This window comes from Arvicola amphibius, chromosome 8 (genome assembly GCF_903992535.2).
Source record: "Arvicola amphibius chromosome 8, mArvAmp1.2, whole genome shotgun sequence".
Lineage (NCBI taxonomy): Eukaryota > Metazoa > Chordata > Mammalia > Rodentia > Cricetidae > Arvicola > Arvicola amphibius.
In genome coordinates, this window is record NC_052054.1 from 98,095,318 (window position 1) to 98,118,316 (window position 22,999).

Genomic DNA, 22,999 nt, shown 5'->3' on the forward strand with positions numbered 1-22,999 from the left:
CCTGACCTTCTGGATCTACATTAAGTGAAAAAAGGAGGTTTTCAAACCCAGGCTCTAATTAGGACTGAGACTTGCTCTTGGAGAGAGAGCCCACACTTGGAGTCACATTGAACATGATACACTTCTCTAAGCTTCTATCACCTAACTCAAGAAATGGGCACCACTAGCTCTGTCCAGGGGGACAAGAACCCAGACAACGTGCCCACCAGCACAAGGGCTCTCCCCCCTCAACACCAACTGGCCTCTACACCTCTCCACAGAGGTTCTTCAGTTCAACTGCACTGCTCTTGGTATAATCTCTTTATATCCCAATGTATGTCACTGACAAAGCATTATGAATGGCTACAGAGACAGAGAGAAAAGAGTTTCCAAACCCCCAAGCAACAAGTAAATTTGTAATTAGACAACATGCAGGAGAAGTAAGATGTCCAAGAATCCTCTGCCCTATGAAAGAGCTCTTCCATTTGAAGAGTGCCCTAGTGTATGACTTTCCCACCCTCTCCCTGGGATTTCTGAGATCACAAATAAAAGAGAAAATGTAAAGTGTTTTTAATAATATGACATCTTAGCTAGGAAAGGTACTGTAATTTAATATAGTCTATCTGACAGTCAGAAAAATGGAGAATTGTGCTCAATGAATGGAACTAACCTTTTTACTTAAGCACAAATTACACTGTCATTCAAGCAGAGAGAATCACAAAAACATACAGCCAGTGGGTCTTTTAATTTACTGCAATATATCTCATATTGTGGAGTAATATTTTGTACACTGTGGAGATGTGTCTTTGCCTAAAGCACCTTCTGATTGGTTTAATAAAGAGCTTAATGATCAATAGCTAGGCAGGAGAGAATAGGTAGGACTTCAGGTGGGAGAGAGGAACTCAGGAAGAATCTGATGCATGTGGATTAAGCTAGCCAGATTCAGAGGGAATTGGACATACAGTATGGAAGAGAGGTAATGAACCATGCATGTGGAATTAATATAAACAGGTTAATTTAAGTTATAAGAGCTAGTTGAGAACAAGACTAAGCTAAGACCAAACTTTCATAATTAAGAAGTCTGTGTCATTATTTGGGAACTGGAGGTCCAAAGAAAGTCCCAAAACAATCTCATTCTTGTATTTTGAAGTTAAGAATGATGGCTCAGCACTTGGAAGTCTGAGGAAGGAGAAACATTTGAGTTTGAGGCCAACTTAGGATACACAGCAAGTCTCTATCTCAAAAGTCTGTGATTTTTTTTTTTAACCAACATGTTTACACTTATGGTATAAGTTCAGCAGAAGAATCCTTTCCTTGCTTTGAAAAATTCTTTTGATTAAAACAACAGTCTGCATGTAGAGGGAAGTAAGAATTTTCGCTGTTAGAAAGCTCTGCTTTAATATATACTACACAGAATGTCTACATCTAAATCCACTGCTATGAGGCTGGGGACAATTAGCAGGATGCTAACATAGTTCACAGAAAGACCTTGGTTTGCTCTCCAGTACCAGATATATTTGGTGAAACATTTATAATCTTAGTCTGTAATCTGAAGGGAGGTAGAAGCAGAAGGATTAGAAGTTCAAAGTTACCCTCCATTAACTGGGACAGAAGCATTTTAAATTTTCAGAGTGTTTGCATGTACACAATAGGATGATGGTACTGGTACAGCCAATAATCCCAACATTAGGGAGACAAAAGCAGAAGAATCTCTGAGTTCAAGGCCAGCCTGGTCTACAAAGCAAGTTCCAGGACAGCCAGAGACACAGAGAAACCCTGCCTTTAAAAAAACAAAACAAAACAAATGAACAAACAAACAAAACAAACATGACACCACATCTCATTGAAAAAGGACCATGAACCAAATTCAAATATGAAACACACAGTCTGACACTAACTTAAATGTGTATGTGTGTCTCTACATGTGTGCAACGTGTTAGTGCCAATGGAGGCCAAAAGAGTGCATCAGATCTGGAGCTAAAGTCATAGAAGGCTATAAGCTTACAGAAGACTGGGTGCTAGGAACTGAACTCCAGACTTCTCACAGAGTATTAAGTTCTCATATCTGCTAAGCTACCTCTTCAGTACCTTGAAATTAATTTCATAAAATCTTTTAATGTGAGAGTGGTTTTAAAAATCGGATTATTTTTTCCTGTTTGTTTTTATAGTACTAGGAACTGGACTGAACACACGCCGGCAGACGTTCTACCACAGAACGACATCTCTACCCCTCCTACTTTACTCTTTATGTTGAAAAACTGTAAGCTCAGGCTAGTCTTAGAACTTACTCTGTAGCCCAAGCTAGCCTCGAACTTGTGATCCTCCTGTCTTAACCCCCTAAGTAGCAAGGGTTACAGGCTTGGGCATTAGATGCGCTGTTGGCTTTCTTTTAGATGAGACAAGGTCTCACACTGTAACTCAGACTAACCTGGAAATACATAACCCAGGTTGGCCTCAAACTAGTGAAAATCCTTGTCTCGGGACCTTCAGCTGAGGGATTATAGGCATGAGTGATTTCCAGTTTTTAAAAGTGTTTTCTTGGTTGTTCTTTACTCTTTACGGCGAGGGGCCTGACACCCATTTCCCCAATAAATCACACACGGAGGCTTTTTATGAATGCCCAGCCTTAGCTTAGCTTGTTGCTAGTCAGCTTTTCTTAACTTAATTATCACCTTCTACTTTTTGCCTCTGGGCTTTTTCCTCTTAATTTCTGTATATTTTCTTTCATTCTTACTCTGAAGCTGGCCATGTAGCTGGGTTACTGGCCTCTTCTTTTCTTGCTCTTGCTCTTGATCTCTCTTGCTCCCAGGTTTCTCCTTCTATTTATTCTCTCTGCCTGACAGTCCCGCCTCACTATTGGCAGTTTAGCTCTTTATCTGAACAATCAGGTGTTTTAGGCAAATACAGCTTCCCAGAGTTAAATAAATGCAATATAAAAGAAGGCAATGCATCTTTGCATCATTAAAACAAATATCCCACAGCATAAACAAGTGTAACACATCTTAAATAATATTCCACAATAGAGTCTCAGTAAAACCCCTAGGCTGGCCTCAAATTTATAATCCCCCTGCCTCAGCTCTTGAGTACTGGGATTACAGACACACAGTATCACACATGGCATAAAGAGTTTGGGCATTTCATGGCTTCTGTTTGTAGACAAGATTTCATGAATTTGAGGTTGGTCTAGAACTCCCTATATAGTCAAGGATGACCTTAAACTTCTAATATACCTGCTTTCACCTCCAGGAAAGTACTTGAATCACAGGTATAGGGCACCATGTCTAGTTTCACTGAATGCCGGACTTATGAGCATTTTGAATACTGAATTTGAATTAGGCAAGCTCAATTTGTAGTTGAGAGATAGGCAAGTCAATAATAATTCCAATTCTGTTTCACTGGTTACTAACCATGTGCCGACACCATGTGTGGCCCTAGAGACATGAGCATTAAATGCTGGTTCTATCTGTAAGAAGCAGACAGCTTGGCTGCTTAGGTGCTGCCTCTCAACAGCTCTTTATATTTTATTTTTTGAGACAGTCTCACTGTACAGCTACAGCTGGCCTGGAACTATGTAGAACAAGCTGCCCTCAAACTCAGAAATCTACTTACCTCTGCCTCCTGGGTGCTGCAATGAAAGGCATGCACCACCACAACCAGTTAGCATTTATTTTGGTGTGTGGTGGTGTGTGAGGAGCTACATACACATGTGTATAGAGACCAGAGGCTGCTGCACTTCACTTTTATGAAGATGCTAAGGATCAAAACTCAGATCCTCATGCTTGTTCAACAAGTCCTATACCAACTGACCATTCCCCTGGTCACCAACACTCTGAACTAGGAGCATGTTTGTATACACAATGCTAGAAATAGGTAGAGAGGTCACCCAAACCACTTGGGCCTTCCACCTCTCTATACCAGCAGACTTGGGCTCCCTCCCTGGCTTCTCTTATTTCCCATTCATGTGCAGACCCTGGGCAGTTTCATCTGATAACAGCTTCTGCACATCTTCGGTATAGAGTTATTCCCTTAGCTCCCAGCCTATGTAACCAAAGGCCCCTTAACAACACTACTTGGACATCTAACAGGCACCTCACACTCAGCAAAAACAAAACCAGTCTGGACAAGTCTTTACCACACATCTGGACTCTAAGCTCTTCCAAGATACAGCATCTCTTTCCCTGTCTTATTGAGGCAGACTTTTACTTTCTGGCTTCATCCCTCTTCAGTACATTCTCAACAAAAAGACAGGAAGACCAGCAAGATGGCTAAGTGAGTAAAGGCACTTACCTGCAACCTGAGTTCAGTTCCACATGGTAGAAAGAATGAACTGGCTGCCATGCATTTATCCTATGACCTCCACTCCCATGTTGTGGCATGTGTAAGTGTGCACCAACCATACACACAAACCTTCTCAATATGATGGATCTCATGCCCAGCACTAGAAATCTAGCCAACTACCTGAGGCTTGTAATGACATGGATCTTGGAGAACCTACAATCGGTACATTACTACACCAACATAACTCCTAGTAACAATCCAAACATTTACCCATATTTCCATAGATAAGCGTAGTTCTCACCCAACAATTAAACTTCTCAACAGATGGAAACCACCACAGAAAAACAACTGTTTTGTTTTTGAACTCTGATCAAAATGCAGAGAACAAGAGACCACGTGGTACCCATCCATAACTGTTGTATCTACAACACAGCTCCTGCAATTAAGGTTCAGGGATCCTAGGGAAAGAAGGGGCCAAAAGACCAGAAAATTTGCTGTGAGAGTACATCTCTTAGAAATGTCAGAAGTATCCACAGAGGCTAATTAGCATGCTGCCTAAACAAGACCCAAACAAGGACGATGTCATAGAAGAGTAGGAATGATAGAAAAATAGGTAGATTAAATATTTTACATTGGTATGGAGTTTTGTATAGTGATTTTTGACATACCGTATATATGTTTCTACTCTTGTTTAAGGTATTGCACCTATGTAGCTCATTTTAAAATGTAAAGTTCTAGTCCTTAAAGGCTATTATTACAAACTGCTTAAGATAATTAAAAAATGTAGGTTAGATAGTCATCTATAACAATCAAATTTGTAGCCATGTTAGGTATGTTTTCAAGATTAAACAAATATATATTTTAGATAGACGGTCTTCAAACACTTCAGAGACCTACAGAATATGGGATTTAAAATGTTTTAATAACATAAGTCTTTTCACGACAGTGAGACATGTCTGCTCTGGCAGCATCAATTTACTTATTAAAAAAAAAGGATGATAGGCATCAAAGAACTTCCATATTTTCCTTGTGGCAAAATTAGCCACTGGGCAAGAAACTGTCCTTGCCTCAACTACTGACAGAATGTAGTCCAAGCTGAACAAGCAGGTCACAAATGAAAGAGACTGCAGAACTTTGCCAAGATAAGGTAGGCCAGTCCTTCAAAATTCCTGCTTCATAGAATGTCAAATATTCTAGGACTACTGGTCAAAGGTGGATGCCCCAATGTTGCAGAGGAACCTTGGGTGACTATTGAGGCAGCCAGCTGCTTCTGTCTTTTCTATAGTTTTGGAAGTTGTTTCCTCCACACTTCCTGTTTACTCAGGTAATATTATATCCTTCTCAGGTCTCTGATAGGTTGAAGACTTGATTGTTATAGTTACAGTTTTCCTTGTTACCAGATCCTGAAAAGAAACTCACAAAAGAGGTGTAAAGTGTATAAGGTTGAGAGACATAAAAGCTTAAATAGTTTATTGAAGAAAATGTTTTGAAATCTTAAAAGATATTTTTGGATTGGTAATACAAGTTAGGATAGAAAGTGAATTAGGTACAGAACTTTGGACTCACTGAGATAGATAATAGTTTCTCTGAATTCGCCAAATGCAGATGGACTGGACATTGTGAATGTAATCCTAACCTGTAACCGTTCTTGTTGTATATAGTTTTATTGTGTTAAGAGTTAAAGCCTTCCCTTTTTATTTAGAAAAAATGAAAATGTTGTGGGATATTTGTACACTGAGTGAAGATGTATTAATAAGATGGGTATAATAAAAAGCTGACTGATCAAATAGCTCAGCAGGGGTACAGGTAGGACTTCTGGGCAGAGAGAAAGCTCTGGGAAGAGGAAAGGCAGTCACCAGCAAGACATGGAGAGGAAACAGGAGGTACAAGATGGGAGATAGGTAATTCCACATTGGCAGAGCATAAATTAATATAAATGGGTTAATTTAAATTATAAGAGCTAGCTGAGGCAAGCCTAAGCTAAAAGTCAAGCTTTCATAATTAATAAGTATGTCATTATTTGTGAACTGGTGGCCAACAAAAAAAGCTTGCTACAGAGGAAGAAATCTCATGGAGACCCAATCCTAGAAAAAGAACTACAACCAGCCAGGCGGTGGTGATACACACACCTTTAATCCCAGCAGAAACAAGTGGATCTGAGTTTGGCCTGGTCTACAAAGCTAGTTCCAAGACAGCTAGGGCTACATAGAGAAACACATTTCAAAAAACAGCAGCAACAAAATTTCAAGAGAACTGCAGCTAATGAAGGAATACCAAGAGCAGGAGAAATAGTCTTCCCTGGAAGAGCCTCCCCAACTGGTTATCCAGAATCAAATGGTCAATCCTAAACTCATTCATATATCTATCTATCTATCTATCTATCTATCTATCTATCTATCTATCTATCTATGATAGAGATTGTGCAGGTTTTATTCATATACTTAGGAACACACACATATATTTCAATTTTAAAAGATAAATACAAATTAAATGTTAAAAAAAAAACAGAACAAGTCTGTTAAATTTCACATACTCCTCTCAAACCTTCCAAAGAATTCTACTCAGAATAAATGCCTGAGTCCTCACTGTGCCCAAGTAAGGATCCATGACTGAACCCAAATAATCTTTCTCCATCTTTGCATTAAAAAAAAAAAAGAAAAACTAAGGTAGGCAGTGGTGGTACAGGCATTTAATCCTAGCACTCCAGAGGTAGAGACAGACAGATCTCTTGAGTTTGAGGCCAGCCTGGTCTACAGAGTGAGTTCCAGGACAGCCAGGGATACATAGAGAACAGACAAAATAGTATCCAAAAACCAAAACCAAAATAAACAAAAACCTAAAGTATGTGTAGGTGTGTCTGAACTTGAGTGTAGCTACCTCAGGATGTCAGAAGCACTGGGTCCCCTTGACCAGAGAAACAAGAGCTCCTTGACACAGGCACTGGGAACTGGACTAGGGTCTTCTAGAAGGGCAGAAAGTTAGTTCCTTAACCACTGAGTCATCTCTCCAGTTCTCTAACTCACCAGCAGTTCACTTCCGTCTGTCTGTCTGTCTGTCTGTCTGGGTCTTGGTAAGAATGTACTTACAGGCCGGGTGGAGTGCTGCACCACCGCCTTTAATCCCAGCATTCAGGAAGGCAGAGGCAGGCAGGTCACTTGAGTTCAAGGCCAGCCTAGTCTAGAGCTAGGTCCAGGACAGCTAGGGCTGTTACGCAGAGAAACTCTTTCTCAAAAGCCAAAAAAAAGAATGCACTTTCAGAGAGCTAGAGATGGATAAATATAAAAGGGTTTGGAGCAAGGAGAGGGAAAATAATAAATGAATCTCAAAAAATTAAAAATATACTTTCAAAGTGCGATTTTTCTTGGCTATCCTGCTACAATCCCAATCCCCTATAAATTGGCCCACATCACTCTCCCATATGCACACCATCCAATCCTTCACACTCCTGGTCTCCTGCAGAGAATGTCAGCTACTTCAAGTCAGCATTTTTCTTTATGGTCCACGTTTCTAGTCCAATGTCTTGATTACAATTCTTGACACTCAAGGAATTTATAACCAAGTAAGGTGGAGCATGGTAGCTCGCACCAGCCTGGTCTACAGTGAATACTAGGCCAGCCAAGATTTGGACAGAGAGGGAGGGAGAAGGGGGAGGAGGGAGGGAGAAAACACAATTAGAAGAACAACTAGTCATATTACAATGGTGGAGAAGGCAGATTTTTCAAGGACCCCCCCCCATCAGGGGTAGACCATAAGAGGCCTTCAAGCATTATATCAGGAGAAAAATTGCCCCATCATACCCTAAAAAAAAAATGTGTTTTTATCAGCACTAACACAGGTCTCCAAGCACAAGTGTCTTTGAGTTTCACCAGTCAGCAGCATTCAATACCCACTTAAGGTCCCATATGGTGTAGGATACTTTGATAGCACTCTGACACTCCTGAGGCTGTCCAATAACATTATACCTTGAATCAGAAGGCGGAGCCAGCCTAGCCGACCAGAACTGGCCATAGAGAAGCCAGCAATTTTGACAGAGAAGATGTCCACGAAAGAAAGGGCAGGGACTGGCGTCTGAGCTTCCTCTTGGTTCTGGGGCAAGGCATGAGAAGTCTATAGCGGGGTATCCGCCAAAAAAGCAAAGTCAGCTCGGTGCTCTGAACTAGCAGGTTTTTACCCCAGCCTTTAGCTCCTGAGTCTCATTAATAAATAGAAGGATAAAGACTTAATGCAGCTGCCCAGACTTGAAGCCCTGCCAGGCTAAGGCCTGAGAGGCCAGTGGGCTTTGGGGGGAGGGGGCGGGGAAATGTGGGTAGGCTGTAGGCTATAATTAAAATAACAATAGACTCACGTGCAGCCGATAAGCCGACAGAAAAACATCACATAAATGACTGTGCTGTAACGTGCTTAACTCGAACCATTTTCACATTAAAGGTAATACAACTATTAAATTCCATCTTAAACATCTCATATTAAGTAAGAGCTTTAGGTATCTAAAAAACATCTACAAAAAAAGTGGAATCGAGTGGTGCTCATCTTTAATTGCAGCACTGGGGAAGCACAAGCAGGCAGATTTCAGAGTGTTTGGGGCCAGCATGGTCTACATATCTAAGAGATCCAGACCAGACAAGACCGGTTTAAGATAGCGAGGCACTGTCTTAAAAAAGGTGGGGGGGGGGGGCGATGCGGGATAACTTAAGAACTCTATTTATTCACCCCATACCTCCAGCAAGCATTATAGCAGTTTCAGTTATCCAGCCTAAAAAAAAAAAAAATTTAACTTCACAAATTTACACCTGGTTCATGCTTCTTGGGGAGTGAAGATTTCTGCTTCCTCCAGCCATTTAAAACGCTGAAAAGATAGACGCCACAAACTACTGAGATGTGGATTAACGGTAAGCACCACTCCCAAGAAAGAGCCAACTTCATCTCTGGTGCAGCTGTCAGTCAAGAAAAACACCAAAAGCAATGCCATTCAAGACAGGTACAATTAAACCAGGTGGCAGGATTCCTTCACAAAGGAGTGGATTTTTGAAGACAAAGCAGCTCTTTAAAAAAAAATAATTAAAGAAATAAAAACTCTAATGCTGTTGGAGGAATAAAAGAGAGAACCGTTGGGGGGGGGGGTCGTGGATACTTTTAGGTCTACTAGCAAAAGATGTATTTGGTAGATTTACATCTCCAAGACCAGCTTGCCAGGAAAAACAAAGACCCGTACTCTCTGTCTCTCGAGCTTCGGAAGCAAGAGCCAGTTAAGAAACAACACCCACACTTCACCCAGCATTAGGACGCCAAGAAGTCAAAGTAGGATGCGACGGAATCACGCTCTCCAGCCGCAGAAACAGAAGCGTGGATCACCTACACAGGTTATCGAACTTTAAAAACAAAAGATGTGCATCTTGTGACTGCTGGAACATCAGCCAACAACTTGACAGAAGTTAAAAGAGCTCGGCTTCCTCGCTCGGGCAAGGAATGGCCTAGCTCCGCGATGCACGGGTCCGCCCGGACCACCAATGTGCCGGCATCCAGATCGTCCCTCAGGCTTCCTGCCCTCCCTCCCAGAGCCGGGAGCCCGCAGGCTGGGGCGCTCCCCGAGGGCCTCAGCGGCGCCGGAGGCCGCGCCGTTGATGGGTGACCCCGAGAACCGGGTGCGGAGCGCTGCGGGGAGGCGCGGTCCGCCCTGCTAAACACACCGGCCTCCGCCCCACCGGGCGACCTCAGAAGCCCGCCCGCGATGGGGCAGGCGCCCGCCCTTCTCACCTGCGTCCATCTTCCCAGTCGGGTCGCCGACTGACCGTGGTGTCGCTCCGACGGACTACTGCGCGACACGGCGACGGGAAGCCGCGGTAGCCAAGCGCGGCGCAGCGGAAGCGCGGGCGTCGCCATCTCGCCGTACGGCGGTGGGAACGCGGGGGCGGGGCCTCGGCGCATGTGGGTCCTGACCGGACCCGATCGCCCCGCCCTCCGCCGCCCCTTCGGAAGCACCCTGGAGCTGGCCCGAGCGGCGCTCGTTCGGCGCAGCCATCTTTCCGTACAGACGGCAACCCGCGCATGTCTCGGTACGGACTCGCCGCCCGCTGCGGCCACGACGCTCGCGCCGTGGCCCGGCCGCCCGGGCGCAGCGTGGTGCGGGCGGCAGCGCGCAGCCATCTTGCCGTACGGCTCGGCCGCGGCCCACGTCCCGAGCCGTGTCGCCGCGCTCCCTCGGGGCGGGTCGGACCAGCGGGCGGGCGGCAAGGACCGGAGACTGGCGGCGCCCACGATCGAGGCCCGCAATGGTGATCTGCTGCGCGGCCGTGAACTGTTCCAACAGGCAGGGCAAGGGCGAGAAGCGCTCTGTCTCCTTCCACAGGTACGCGGCCCGCCTCCGGGTCCGCCACGCCCCCGCCCGGGCCGGGCCCGTGGGGAAACTGAGGCCGCGCGGTGGGCCGGGCTCGGGGGACCGGGTGCTGGGGGCCGGCTAGCCGGACGCAGCTGAGGTGGGTGGACGGGTCGTGGATCTTTGTGACCTTGGCCCGGACCGCCGCTCTGGGGACCAGCGCGGCCATGCCTCGGGTAAAGCGGCCGAAGGGCCCCCGCCGCCACCTCCACCCACCGGCGCCGCACTGATTTGGGCTGGCGCTGCCAGTTTCAGGAGCATCCTACAAGGGCGCTTTCTCGGGGTAATCCTGCTCTTAGGTTTCGAGCAGTTCTCCGCTCTTGCCTCGGCGGGGCAGCCCGCTTGGAGGTGTGTGGCAGGAGTGCGGCCCGGCGTTGCAGCTCTACTTCCTGCATCCATAGCCTACATCGCTCTCCTCCGGGGGTCCTGCGGCCAGGGCACTGGCACTGAACACCTCCCGCATCCTGCATTCCGGTAGAGACCAGCGGGAGGACCGTGGAAGGGCTTTCTGGACAGGTCTCGGGTGGCCCTCGGGGCGGGCCGCGCCTTCCTAAGGCTTTCAAGACTCCCCATTTCTGTAGGTCTTCTTCTGTGATTTCCAGCAGGAGTGTACAGCAAGCGAAGGGACTGTGCCTTAGAAGCCGCTTCGCAGGTCCTACCTCTTAATACTTGTTAAAATTTGAAGAGGGGAATGGCACGTGTCTGTTGAAAGTTCACAGGGTTTCATTAAGTCTCGGGTCTTTGGGATCTGGTTCAAAACAGAACCTAGTAATGTTAAAGAATCTTACAAATCAACCAGAATGTTTCCGTAACAATTCTAGTTAAAACACGCCCCAGAAGTTTTGTTAACAATTTCTGAAAATGAAGCAGAGTTGCAAGGACTGTGGCTTGGCATTCCCGATGTTCTAACATCGGTAGACAGTACCCGAATTGGGGGCGGGGGAACTCTAGGAATCAAGCTCACACAACTCGTTGAGGAAGAGTTAGAAGGTCACGTTGCTTAGAACATCCAGATCTATCCTGTTAGGGCCGGTCTTGATCCACAGCTGTCTCCAGAAGGCTGGAAGACTTCAGGTGGATCGTGGATTGCCACCACCAACCCTACAGACCCTTCCTTAGTAAGTGATCAGTAAATAGCTTCATTAGAAGAGGGAAGAAATTAAGTATGTTATTGAGCATCCCTGTTTTTTCATTTTCCTTTTATGACGTATACAACATAAATTTACCATTTTTATTATTGGGGTGTTTTGTTTTTTGCTGTTTGTTTTTGGTGTTTTGAGACAAGGTCTCATTGAATAGCTTTGTTGGCCTAGAACTCACTGTTACAGTCTATGCTGTTCTCAGACTGACAGCAGCCCTACTGCCTCTGCCTCCCAAGTGTTAGGATTATACATGCATGACACCACAAGCAACTTTTTATTTAGTTTATTTTATTTGAGACTCTACATAGCCCTGAACTCACTATGTAGACCAAGCTGGCCTTGAACTCTCAAAGGTCCAACTGCCTCTGCCTTCCAAGAGCTATGCTTCCAATCTTCCAGCTCCTTTCCATCTGTTTCTTTCCTTTCTTTCTTTCTTTCTTTCTTTCTTTCTCTCTCTCTTTCTTTCTTTTTTTTTTCTGAGACAAAATCTCAGGATAAGGACGTAGCTAAGGATGACACTGGCCTGAGTCATCCCATCCTCCTCACCTCCTGAGTACTGGAATTACAGGTATACACTACAACCCCTGGCTCTTATTTATTTATTTATTTTTTAGTAGAGACACTAAGTTACCCAGGTAGGTCTTGAACTTACTGTAACACAGGTAGAGGTTGAACTGGTAGTCGGTCCTCCTACTTCAGAGTAACCAAGATCACCATCTTGCACCATTAGGCTGGAGCTTTGGGGGCTTTACGCTGAAGTTGTTTCTTAAAGCTAGCTGTTACCTCAGCTACTTGAGCCTCAGCTATTTCCTGGTGTCTGGCTCCCAGCTCTGTTGCCTTGCTTCTCATTAGGGTTCTAGCAACCAGACCCTGCTTTTCAGGTACCGGATGATTTGGTCAGTAGTCCACTTGTGAAAGCTATTTCTGGTTGTGTGGGTTCTACCTGCTGTCTCTGAGCATCCTTTGTGCCCAGGGTCAATTGTCACACCTAGGAGGAGTATCTTTAGTTCCTTTCTACCCTATAGACTCAGGGTCCTAAAGATATACAGGAGGGCATTCTCCTTTCCATTTCAGTAATGACCTGCAAGACCGTCCTGAAATCCTTATGAGTTTTTAAGTGGATGACATCAGTATGGGTTTGGATGCCTGCAAAAATACTTGATTTGCTTTTATCAACGATAGTTTTAGGGAAGGGCATCTCAGTATTTCTAAGTACTTTGTTGTGTGTCCTGCAGGTTCCCACTAAAGGATTCCAAACGACTGATCCAGTGGTTAAAAGCTGTTCAGAGGGATAACTGGACCCCCACGAAGTATTCATTCCTCTGTAGTGAGCATTTTACCAAAGACAGTTTCTCCAAAAGACTGGAGGACCAGCATCGCCTGCTGAAGCCCACAGCTGTGCCCTCTATTTTCCACCTGTCGGAGAAGAAGAGGGGGGCTGCAGGCCATGGCCATGCTAGGAGAAAGACCATGAGGGGCCACACAAGCACAGCAACAGGGAAAGGAGCCGTAGGTTCCTCACTGCCTTCAACTGATAACTTGATGGCCAAGCCTGAGTCTCGAAAGTTGAAGCGAGCTTCTCCACAAAGTGATGCAGCCCCCAAGGCCACTGCAGGTGCTGTCAGTCAGGAGCAGGGGCAGTCCCTGGAGAGAACTCCAGGAGCAGGACTAGCCGCCCCTCTGGCCACCCACCGAGAGGAAGCAGAAGTGTCTGCTACAGAGGCTGACCACCAGAAGGCCTCTTCCTCTGATGATGCAGGCGGGGCAGACAAGAGTGGCATCTCCATGGACGACTTTACACCCCCAGGATCGGGAGCTTGCAAGTTCATTGGCTCACTTCATTCTTATAGTTTCTCCTCCAAGCACAGTCGAGAGAAGCCATCTGTCCCCCGTGAGCCCATTGACCGAAAGAGGCCCAAGAGAGATATGGAGCCAAGGTGCAGTGGCAATAGTGTGGCCCAGAGTCCCCCAAGTTCCTCACTTACAGCCACCCCTCAGAAGGCTTCCCAGAGCCCCTCTGCCCCTCCTACGGATGTAACCCCAAAGCCAGCTGCCGAAGCCGTGCAGAGTGAGCACAGCGATGCCAGTCCCATGTCAATCAACGAGGTCATCCTGTCGGCCTCCGGGGCCTGCAAGCTCATCGACTCTCTGCACTCTTACTGCTTTTCGGCTCGGCAGAACAAGAGCCAGGTGTGCTGCCTGCGGGAGCAGGTGGAAAAGAAGAACGGAGAGCTAAAGAGTCTCCGGCAGAGGGTCAACCGCTCCGACAGCCAGGTTCGCAAGCTGCAAGAGAAGCTGGATGAGCTGAGGAGAGCGAGTCTCCCCTACCTCCCCTACCTAAGTGGCCTGCTGCCCCCCAGCCACGGTCAGTACTTAGCCGGTGTACTCCCCTGCCTTCCTTACTCTGACTAGGAGAGGTTGTCCTGCTGTGTGCCTGGTGTCTGTGGTCTCCACGTTCCTTGTGATCTCATGACAGTGCTCATTGGCCAGGGAACGCAGGGTATAGGAGACCTCGTCACAGGAGAGGCCTGTGTGTGTGAAGACTTAACATGGCAAGTGTCCGGGTGTGGTGGTGCACACCTTCAATCACAGTACTAGGAGGCCGGGGCAGGTGGATCTGAGTTCAAGGTCAGCCTGCTGTACTTTAGTTAGTTCCAGGCTAGCCAGGACTACAGGGAGCCCTGGTTCTCAACCGTCCTAATGCTGCGACGCTTTAATAGATAGTTTTTCATGTTGTAGTGACCCCCAGCCATAAAATTATTTTCATCACTACTTCATAACTATAATTTTGCTACTGTTAGAAATCGTAATACAAATATCCTTTCTTTTTCTTTTCTCAGTGTAGCCTTGACTGTCCTGGAATACTGTAGAACAGGCTGGCCTCAAGCTCAGAGATCCTCTTACCTCTGCCTCCCCAGTGCTGGGATTAAAGGCTGTGCATGCACCACTACTGCCCTTCATATATCTGTTTTCTGATGGCTTTAGGCAGCCTCTGTAAAAGAATCCTTCAATCCCCCAAAGGGGTCACAATGCACAGGTTCACATGTTGAGAGCCACTGACATAGAGAGCTTTTTTCTTTCTCTTTTTTCTTTCCTTCCTTCCTTCCTTCCTTCCTTCCTTCCTTTCTTTTGAGCTGGGCTTGGGGTTTGAGACAGGGTCTCACTATGTTGCTCTAGCCAGCAGACTTGACAGCCAGGTCTCTTTACTTTCTGAGCCTTCTCACCTGCCCCTTTATTTTACTTTTGAAAACTGATTTCTAGGCTGGGCATGGTGGCACATAACTATAGCCCTCAGAACCTCGGAGGTAGAGGCAGGTGGATCTGTGAGTTCAAAATCAGCCTGGTCCATATAGGTCCGTGTCAGCCGGGCTATATAATGAGACTCTTGTCCCCAAAAATAAAAAAAAAAATGATTTTGATTACTAGGTAGTCCTTTATAGAGTAAGGGTGCGTGGACAGTGTTCAGTGCATACGGAAAACTTTTCTGACCGCGTTCACTTTGTCTGTGTCAACCTTTGCCAGTACAGGTGTGATGGACCGGTCTGCTAGAGCAATCTTCAGGGCCTCCTGACTCTGGAGAGAGCATCCTAGGAAGAGCAGCCTCAGTCACAAGCTGATGCGGGTGTACTGCTTTTGTAAACCCTTGCCCATAATGTTGCTTTTGGTGCCCTTTTGCTGTGCCCACTAGTAGAGAGCTTTCTGAGCAATTAGCCCTGGCTCTGTCTACATTGTTTCCGTTGTTATTAGATTATTATATTGTTTCTTCCTCCTTGTTTTCCTTTTACTTATTCTGGCTTTTGCAAAATTTCCTAACCTAAAACCTGAAGTTGAAGCTGTGAGTCTTTTCTACCTGTGGGCCCATTCTGGATTTGCTTTATGCTATATTCATTCGCCACCAATACTTCATCATATCAGTCTTGCGTCCTTCCTAATCCTAGAGCTATTTAAATGGTGACAGTGGCTCTGAGGTAGATAGGTTAGTAGAGGGGAGGTTATTTTTGGAGTTACTTTAAATTTTGTTATAATGAGATTGAATGCTATGTTGTCTTTAAGCCTGCTTTTTAAAATGTTGAGATTTCATTGTGGCTAGCACAGTGATTTGAAAGTGTATCATCAGACCTGTCAGCAAGTGTCTTTACTTTTGACTTGAGTTCAGAAGAAAGTGTCCTCTCTACTGGCTGGTTACAATACATTGCTCTTTTCCTGAATGAGTCTGAGACCTTGGCCCTCCTGTGAGTTGGAAGAGCTGTTGCCTAACTTCTGGTAAGGTATGCAGTCAACTGATTTCTAGAAAGGCGAGGCACTCTCTCAAATACCCTCCTGCAATTCCAGAGGTGCCTGTGTCCTCCTTTGTGTCTGTCAAAGTTAGTTTTGGTTAATCTTTTGAGGTAGTGTCTCACGGTGTAGCCCAGACTGGCCTTGAACTTGTGGTTGTCCTTCAGCCTCAGCTTCCCAAGTACTAAGATAGTACACCTGAACCACCACACTTCCTGTATTTGTCAAATTTTGCCTTAGATTTCAAAACCTTGTTAGGTGTGTACATCTTCCTGCTGACCATAAGCACAGAAAATCTTTCTCTTGTTTTTGAGATTCAGTCTCATTTTGCTTCTCTGGCTTCATTCCAGCTTTCTGTTCTGCCTCAACCTCCAGTTCCCTGAGTGGTTGGAGTCTCCAGACTTTGCTTCCAGTTCAAGGCTTTCTCCTCCTCCCTTCTTTTCTCCCCTTTCACTGTGTTGCCAAGTCTGACCTTGAACTACTGGTCTCTTCCCTTGGACTGACAGGCGTGGGCAACCACACCCACCTGTTACTTCTCTGTCCCTTTCTTTTCAGTCTTCTCACGCCACTTTATTTTATAAATAAATTTTAATTGTCTTTAAGAGTTGCTTTATAGAGTCATTTAATGTACTTATCATTATCAATAAGTTGGAAATTTTATTTTTAATTTGTTAACCTTTCCCTTTTTAGTTGTTAATATGTTTGATCTTGGAGATGGTCTCACACTATAGCTCTAGCTAGCTTGGAACACAACTGTGTAACCCAGGCAACCTTAAACTCAGCAATCCTCCTGCTTTGGCCTTCGAGTGTTGGCATTGCAAATGCCAATTGACAAGAAATTGAAGATTTCAAGACCATACTGGGCTACATAATATATGAATTATGTGTGTGTGTGTATGTGTGTGTATGTATGTGTATGTATATATATATGTATATATGTATGTGCATTTATGTGTAGCATTCCTCTTTCTTTGACTATATAGAGCTGATCAATTACCATGCGTTAGCCTGATAGATCAGATAGTCTAGGGTTTTGATTTATACTGCTTGAATTTTTACCTCTTCAAGTAACCATTAAATATTTAGTATTAAAATTAATATTCTGCTGGTTACTTTATTCACCACTGTGTATGTATTAAAGTTTGTCCTTTTTGGAAATATCTAGTGGTTTATCGGATTTTTGTTTGTTTTAGTTTTTTGTTGTTGTTTTGTTTTTAATTTATTAGCAGGGGCCAGAAGAGGGCATTGGATCCCCTGAAGTTAGATGCATGCAGTTGTGAGCAGTCAGACATGGCTGCTGGGATGTGAACCAGTGTCCTCCAGAAGAACAGAGGTGCTCCTAGCATATCATTAGCCTAGCCATATCATTAGCCCTTTTTTTGTTTGTTTTTGAGAAGGTTCTCATGGCTTAGTCTGGAACTTGTTGTATAGAGGTTGTCTGGCCTCAAATTCACAGAAATTATCTACCTCTTGATTACTGGGATTAAAGGCAAGTGCCATCAGGCCCAGTATCTGGTCATTCATTCCTTTATTCATTTGTTGAAGTTCTTGTTCTCGTGCAGTTTTGAGAGAGGGCTGATTTGATTGACAAGGTTTGTTTTTGTTTACCCTTAAAAGAAGCTTTTTCAGTCTGATTTGAAGGAATAATTCTGCCTCTTACACCAGTTGCCTTATCCAGGACTTGCCCCTTCTTCAAGGGTAGTAAGAATTCTTTTGTTACCTGTTGTGTCTGCTGTGGATCTTGTCACTCTTGTGTGTTCTTTGACCTAAAAACTCAGGTTTTCAAATGTGAATTTTTTTTTTTTTTTATTCTGTCTTGGTGTGTTGGAAAAGGATGGCTGGTCTTATGCAACTTTACTCAGTGAGTTAGAGGATTCCCTCTGCTGTGTAGGGACAGTGACCCAGGGCTTCCAGGAGACACAGAGGAAGTAGAAGTCAGGCACTGAGCTGGGGCCTGAGAAGGAAAGGGTGTGGAGAGCAGGGTCTAGAGCTGGCCTGAGCACCAGGGAGGATGTCACCTCCTCCCCTATAGGAGCCAAGACCTGGGGCACAGACACTGAAGGGAATTGGGCTTAAGATGCTTTCAGGCACCAGCTTTGAGCAGCTTTGAGCAGGACCAAACCTAAAATTGGGGTGTGAGGTCAGAGTGTGTGGAGGACTGGGTCAGGGATTGAGCAGACTTCCTTTCCAGAGGGGATTAAGAGGAAAAAGGGCTCTGGGCTCTGTGGAAAAAGGTGGTTGTTTGTCTCCAGTCTCACCAGGGTTCTGAGGGTGGAATCCAGTGCAAAGGTAGGGTAGGAAATGCGAGCATCGATGCAGAGCAGGGACAGTCCTAATAAGTAGATGGCAGCCTGAAGGGCCATGGCCCTAGGGAAGAGGACTGTTGTTCAGGTGAGGATCCTGCAAGGCCCTAGGCAGTGTGAGACTGAGAGCCCAGAAGCCTGGAAATGGAAATGGGATGGGGACCAGGGGTCAGGCAGTCAACACCCCATCTGCACTCCCAGCAGTGAGGCCAGGGCGAGCTTGTGAGCCTCCAGGAAAGCAGGAGGTTCTGGGCAGAGCTCTTGAGAGGATGCCCACCTCGTACCCCAGTTCTGTCAGGACACCCACTGTCGGTTTCTTGCTCTGACCCTCTCTGCTCAGATGGAATCCTCCACACTGGAGAAGGACTTGCCTTGGCTACTTCTTAGGTTTAAGTGAAGGGGGTCTATTGATGTTTGTTCATTCTCTTTACTAATGGACAGCTTACCCAAAATGGAGCATCTGGGCTCATGGGCTTGAGTCTGGAGCAGACTGCTTTCCAGAAGTATGGCAGATTCTCCCTCTGGGACAGGCTGCTAGCATGTCCTCCAGCCTCTCAGACCCTTACTTCAAGACCCAGAAAATGTCTGTGTTTTTCTGGGGCCTTTTAGAGTAATGTTTTCTGTCTTTGCCTGCTTATCCCCCTCCTGATTGCCACTGCATACCTTACTTTGAGTTATCTGTGTTGTGGTTTTTTATTTTATTTTTTACATTGTATCATTACTCTGTGTGTGTTTGTGTGTGTTGGCACTTGATAACACAGTGCATGTGTGGCAATCAGAAGTCACTTTTTAAGTCAGTTCTCCATCTATCTAGTTTTCAAGGCAGGATTTCTCGTTTCTGCCATTCTCCAGGCTAGCTGACTGAAGGGCTTCCAAGTGAGTCTCTTGTCCCTTATCCCATCTCCTTTTAAGAGTGTTGGGATTTTTAATGCGTGTGTACACACACACACACACACACACACACACACACACACACACACACGCACACATGCAAGCTAGGCTAACTGACCAGCAAGCCTGTCTTGGTCAATGCAATTGTGCCACCATATACAACTGCTTGTTTGCTTGCTTGCTTGCTTGCTTGCTTGCTTGCTTTTTCTTTCTTTTCCTTTCTTTTCTTTTCTTTTCTTTTCTTTTCTTTTCTCTTCTTTTCTTTCTATTTGGGTTCTAGCAACCAAACTCTGGTTCTCATGCTCCCAAGGCAAGCACTTTACTGACAGATAAATCTTCAGCTCTCAGTCCCGTATTAACTAAGTTGTTCTTTCCCTTTTTGTTGAGCTTTATAAGTGCTTTATGTGGTTTAGATATGTCTTTCATGAGATGATACTTTGCAAAGATAACTGCTCCAATCTGATCTGTCTGTTCTCTTCACTGTGTGCTTTGGCAGAGTGGAAGGTATCTCTTGGTTTGTAGGTTGATTGGTTGGTTGAGGTGCTAGTGATTGAGCCAGTGGCTTTGTATATGCCACACACGTGGTACCCCCAGTGGTGTTCCTAGGCATGGAGTTTTCTTTTTTTATATATATTTTTTTATTTATTTGTATACAGTATTCTATCTGTGTGTATGCCTTCAGGCCAGAAGAGGGCACCAGATCTCATTACAGATGGTTGTGAGCCACCATGTGGTTGCTGGGAATTGAACTCAGGACCTCTGGAAGAACAGGCAGTGCTCTTAACCACTGAGCCATCTCTCCAGCCCCCGCCATGGAGTTTTCAATTTTATTTTTTATTCATTTTATTTTATGTTTATGCTGTTTTGCCTACATGTATGTCTATGCATGCCTTGTACCCACCAGGCCAGAGGAAGGCATTTGGATCTCTTGAACTGGAGTTACAAACAGTTGTGAGCCACCATATATGGTGCCAGAAATTAAAACGCAGGTCTTCTGAAAGTACTCTTAATCACTGGCCAGCTCTCCAGCCCAAGATTGCAGTGGGTTTCTTTGTTTGTTTGTGGGATTTTTGTTTTGTTTTTAGTTTTTCGGGACACTGTAGCTTTGGAGCCTGTCCTGGAACTAGCCCTTGTCGACCAGGCTGGCCTCAAACTCACCAAGATCTGCCCACCTCTGCCTCCTGAGTGCTGGGATTAAAGGTGTGTGCTACTACCGCCAGGCAAGATTTCAGTTTTAATGAAGTCAATCTGATTCTGGAATCTGGAAGTTCTGCTACTCAACACTAACCCCTTCCTGCCCCCAAAACAGAGATTAAAGAAAGAGACAGTTTTTTAATACAGATCCAGATCTGTGGAAAACGGGGTAAATGTTCATTATCATCTGTCCTTTTTTTTTTTTTTTTTTTTTTTTTTTTGTCTCAGAAATATGTTTGAGATGGTGGACTGGAAATTTGGCAATTCTACCCTTCTGGCTTGGCCAGGCTCTTCGTTTGCAGACCCATTACTTTGGTAGATGTTTGCTAAGGGCTGTTTTGTCTCCTCTCTTTGGCGATCAGGGTCAAATCTGTACGACTACATGCCTGTTTACTGATTTGCAAGTATAAAAGGGCTAATCAAAGGTAGGATTCTTAAGTGCTGCTAGTGTAGGCCATGCTGATGCTGGATGGGCCTTGTGTTTGAGGCCACCCTGGGAACTGAGAAGACCCCATGAAAAGGACGGGTTCTCAGAACTGTTACTTTGGTTTTTATTTAATTTCATTTTGGATTTTATTTCTTCGTGTTATTTTCTGTTTTTCCCTCAGGAGTTCTTCCTTAGCTGAGCTGAGTGGGCTGCTGGGGCCTGCTCATCCTCTCTTGCCAGCATCTCATGTGGGTCATGCTTTTGTTACTACTGCTGAAAGCTCTGAGCTGAGTCAAAGTCACCTAGATTCTCTGTCTCCTCCAGGAGTTTATAGCTCTGTGTTTTTACATTTGGGTCTGTGCTCCATTCTGAGATAATTTTCCACTACAGGAGCATTATAGTAAGCACTATAGTAAGATTGGAAGTGGATTGCTTCACCAGCTTTGCTTTTAGTGTGGTGTTAACTGTTTCAGATTCCTTTACCTTCCCACATGGTTTTTAGAACCGTTCTGTCACTGTTCCCAGAATATCTGGTGGCACTCTGACAGGCCCAGCGCTACATCTGTAGATCAAGTTGGAAAGAACTGACAAGCTAGCAGTATGGTTCTCCATAAAATTCTGCATTATTTAGAGTTTATGGTATCATTTACCTAGGTTGGTACTTTTCCTCAAAATTTAAACATATTTTTATGAAAGTTATGATATCTGGACAGGTAAAGGTACTTGTTGCCCAGGCTAATGACCTGGCTTTCGTCCTTAGACCCCACAAGGTGGAAAGGCGAAAACAGACTTCCATAAGTATCCTCTGACTTCCAGATGCATACCGTGGCACACTAATTAATGTTTAAAGTGCGTACATAAATATTTCATTAGATTTATACCTAAATATTCCCTTTTTAGACACAAATGTGAATTTTATTGTAGGTTTAATTATAAAATTCCAGTTGTTTATTGATAGCATATAGAAAAGTAAATAATTTTATACATTAACACTGTATAGTCCTTGCTATAATTACACTTTAGTCCCAGAAGTTTTTTGTACAGTCTTTAAGTTTCCTACAGTCATAATTGATGGACAAGGACACTTGTATTTTCGCTTCCCAAATCTGTGTTTTTATCTCTGTTTCTTACTCTGTGTATTTCCTTTTCTTCTGTTGCTCTAGCTGGGACTTCCAGAACGATGCTAAAAAGCAGTGACCATAAGCAGCATCTTAGTATTAGTCCTGAGCTTAGAGAGAAAGCTCCTCCCCATCTGTACATGTCATTGTGATACAATAAGAAATATCCTGGCACAGCGCTCCTAAGCTCTTAAAACTCTGCTCCTTCGGGATCGTGTGTTGGGGATGAGGATGGCATTCAGTGAGTCCTGTCAGTCACACCTGTGTTTGTGCTAATCTGTCCTCGACAGGTCAGGGAGGTCATCACAGGAACCAGCCAAGTGATTGGAGGGGTGGAAGTGAGGTGGGGGTGGGGCTGAGTTAACCACCCTTGCCTTTGTAATGAGGCCCCTGAGGAAGTTCACAGAACTGGGCTGGCAAATAGGAGGAGGTAGTGAGAAGGGCTTACTGGGGAGGACAGTGAGGCTCTGCACTCACCTCTAGTCTTGCTGATATTTAATAAGTTTGTTGTTTGATGACCCAGGAGGTTGCTATTCTGTGTGAACATGAGAACAAGGTGTAATTTGTTGTTGGATAGAGCAGTCTTAAGATGTCAGTTATGGCCCTGGATCACTGATTTTACCCTCTGTTGGATCTGCTCTTTTCTGGCAGAGGTCACTGCTGCCTGCTTCTCCCATAGTTCTCTCTCGTGTTCTCTCATGTGTTTCAGTGCTCTGCTGTGAAGGCCTCACCTTAAAGACCGGCCCCTTCACTTCTGAGACTTGACTATTATGTGATGCCCCTTTACACCTGGCCCCGAACTCAGATCCGCTTGCCTCTGTCCCCTAAGTGCTGAGATTATGCATCCTCCATCCTCACAAAGTGTTAGCATAACACATCTTGTTTTTCTTGCTCTTCCTATACAGTTCACACTAACCTTGAACTTGAAATTCTGCCTGAGCCTCTGAAGTTTGAAGCAAAAATATACAAGTTCAAAGTCAATTTGAACTACGTAGTAAGACCTTATCTCACAAAAAAGG

The 22,999-nt window shown here is 44.9% G+C and overlaps 2 protein-coding genes across 4 annotated transcripts in view; one reads left to right on the forward strand and one right to left on the reverse strand.

Moving 5' to 3' along the window:
• The window catches only part of Atg4b (autophagy related 4B cysteine peptidase), a 38,958-nt gene extending 28,816 nt beyond the window's left edge, over window positions 1–10,142 (reverse strand). Inside the window, exon 1 of one of the 2 annotated variants that reach the window (XM_038339432.2) lies at window positions 10,012–10,142. In XM_038339432.2, coding sequence (XP_038195360.1) covers window positions 10,012–10,021 — 10 coding nt within the window. In that variant the 5' untranslated portion in view covers window positions 10,022–10,142. The remainder of the gene's footprint in view (window positions 1–10,011) is intronic. The other variant, XM_038339433.2, reaches the window with a different exon arrangement.
• A 244-nt stretch (window positions 10,143–10,386) lies between these two features.
• Thap4 (THAP domain containing 4) overlaps window positions 10,387–22,999 on the forward strand; it is a 39,192-nt gene continuing 26,579 nt past the window's right edge. The window contains exons 1-2 of one of the 2 annotated variants that reach the window (XM_038340679.2): window positions 10,387–10,603; window positions 13,008–14,137. In XM_038340679.2, the coding sequence (XP_038196607.1) occupies window positions 10,527–10,603; window positions 13,008–14,137 (1,207 nt within the window). In that variant the 5' untranslated portion in view covers window positions 10,387–10,526. Of the gene's footprint in view, window positions 10,604–10,843; window positions 11,105–13,007; window positions 14,138–22,999 lie in introns of those variants that run through there. The other variant, XM_038340680.2, reaches the window with a different exon arrangement.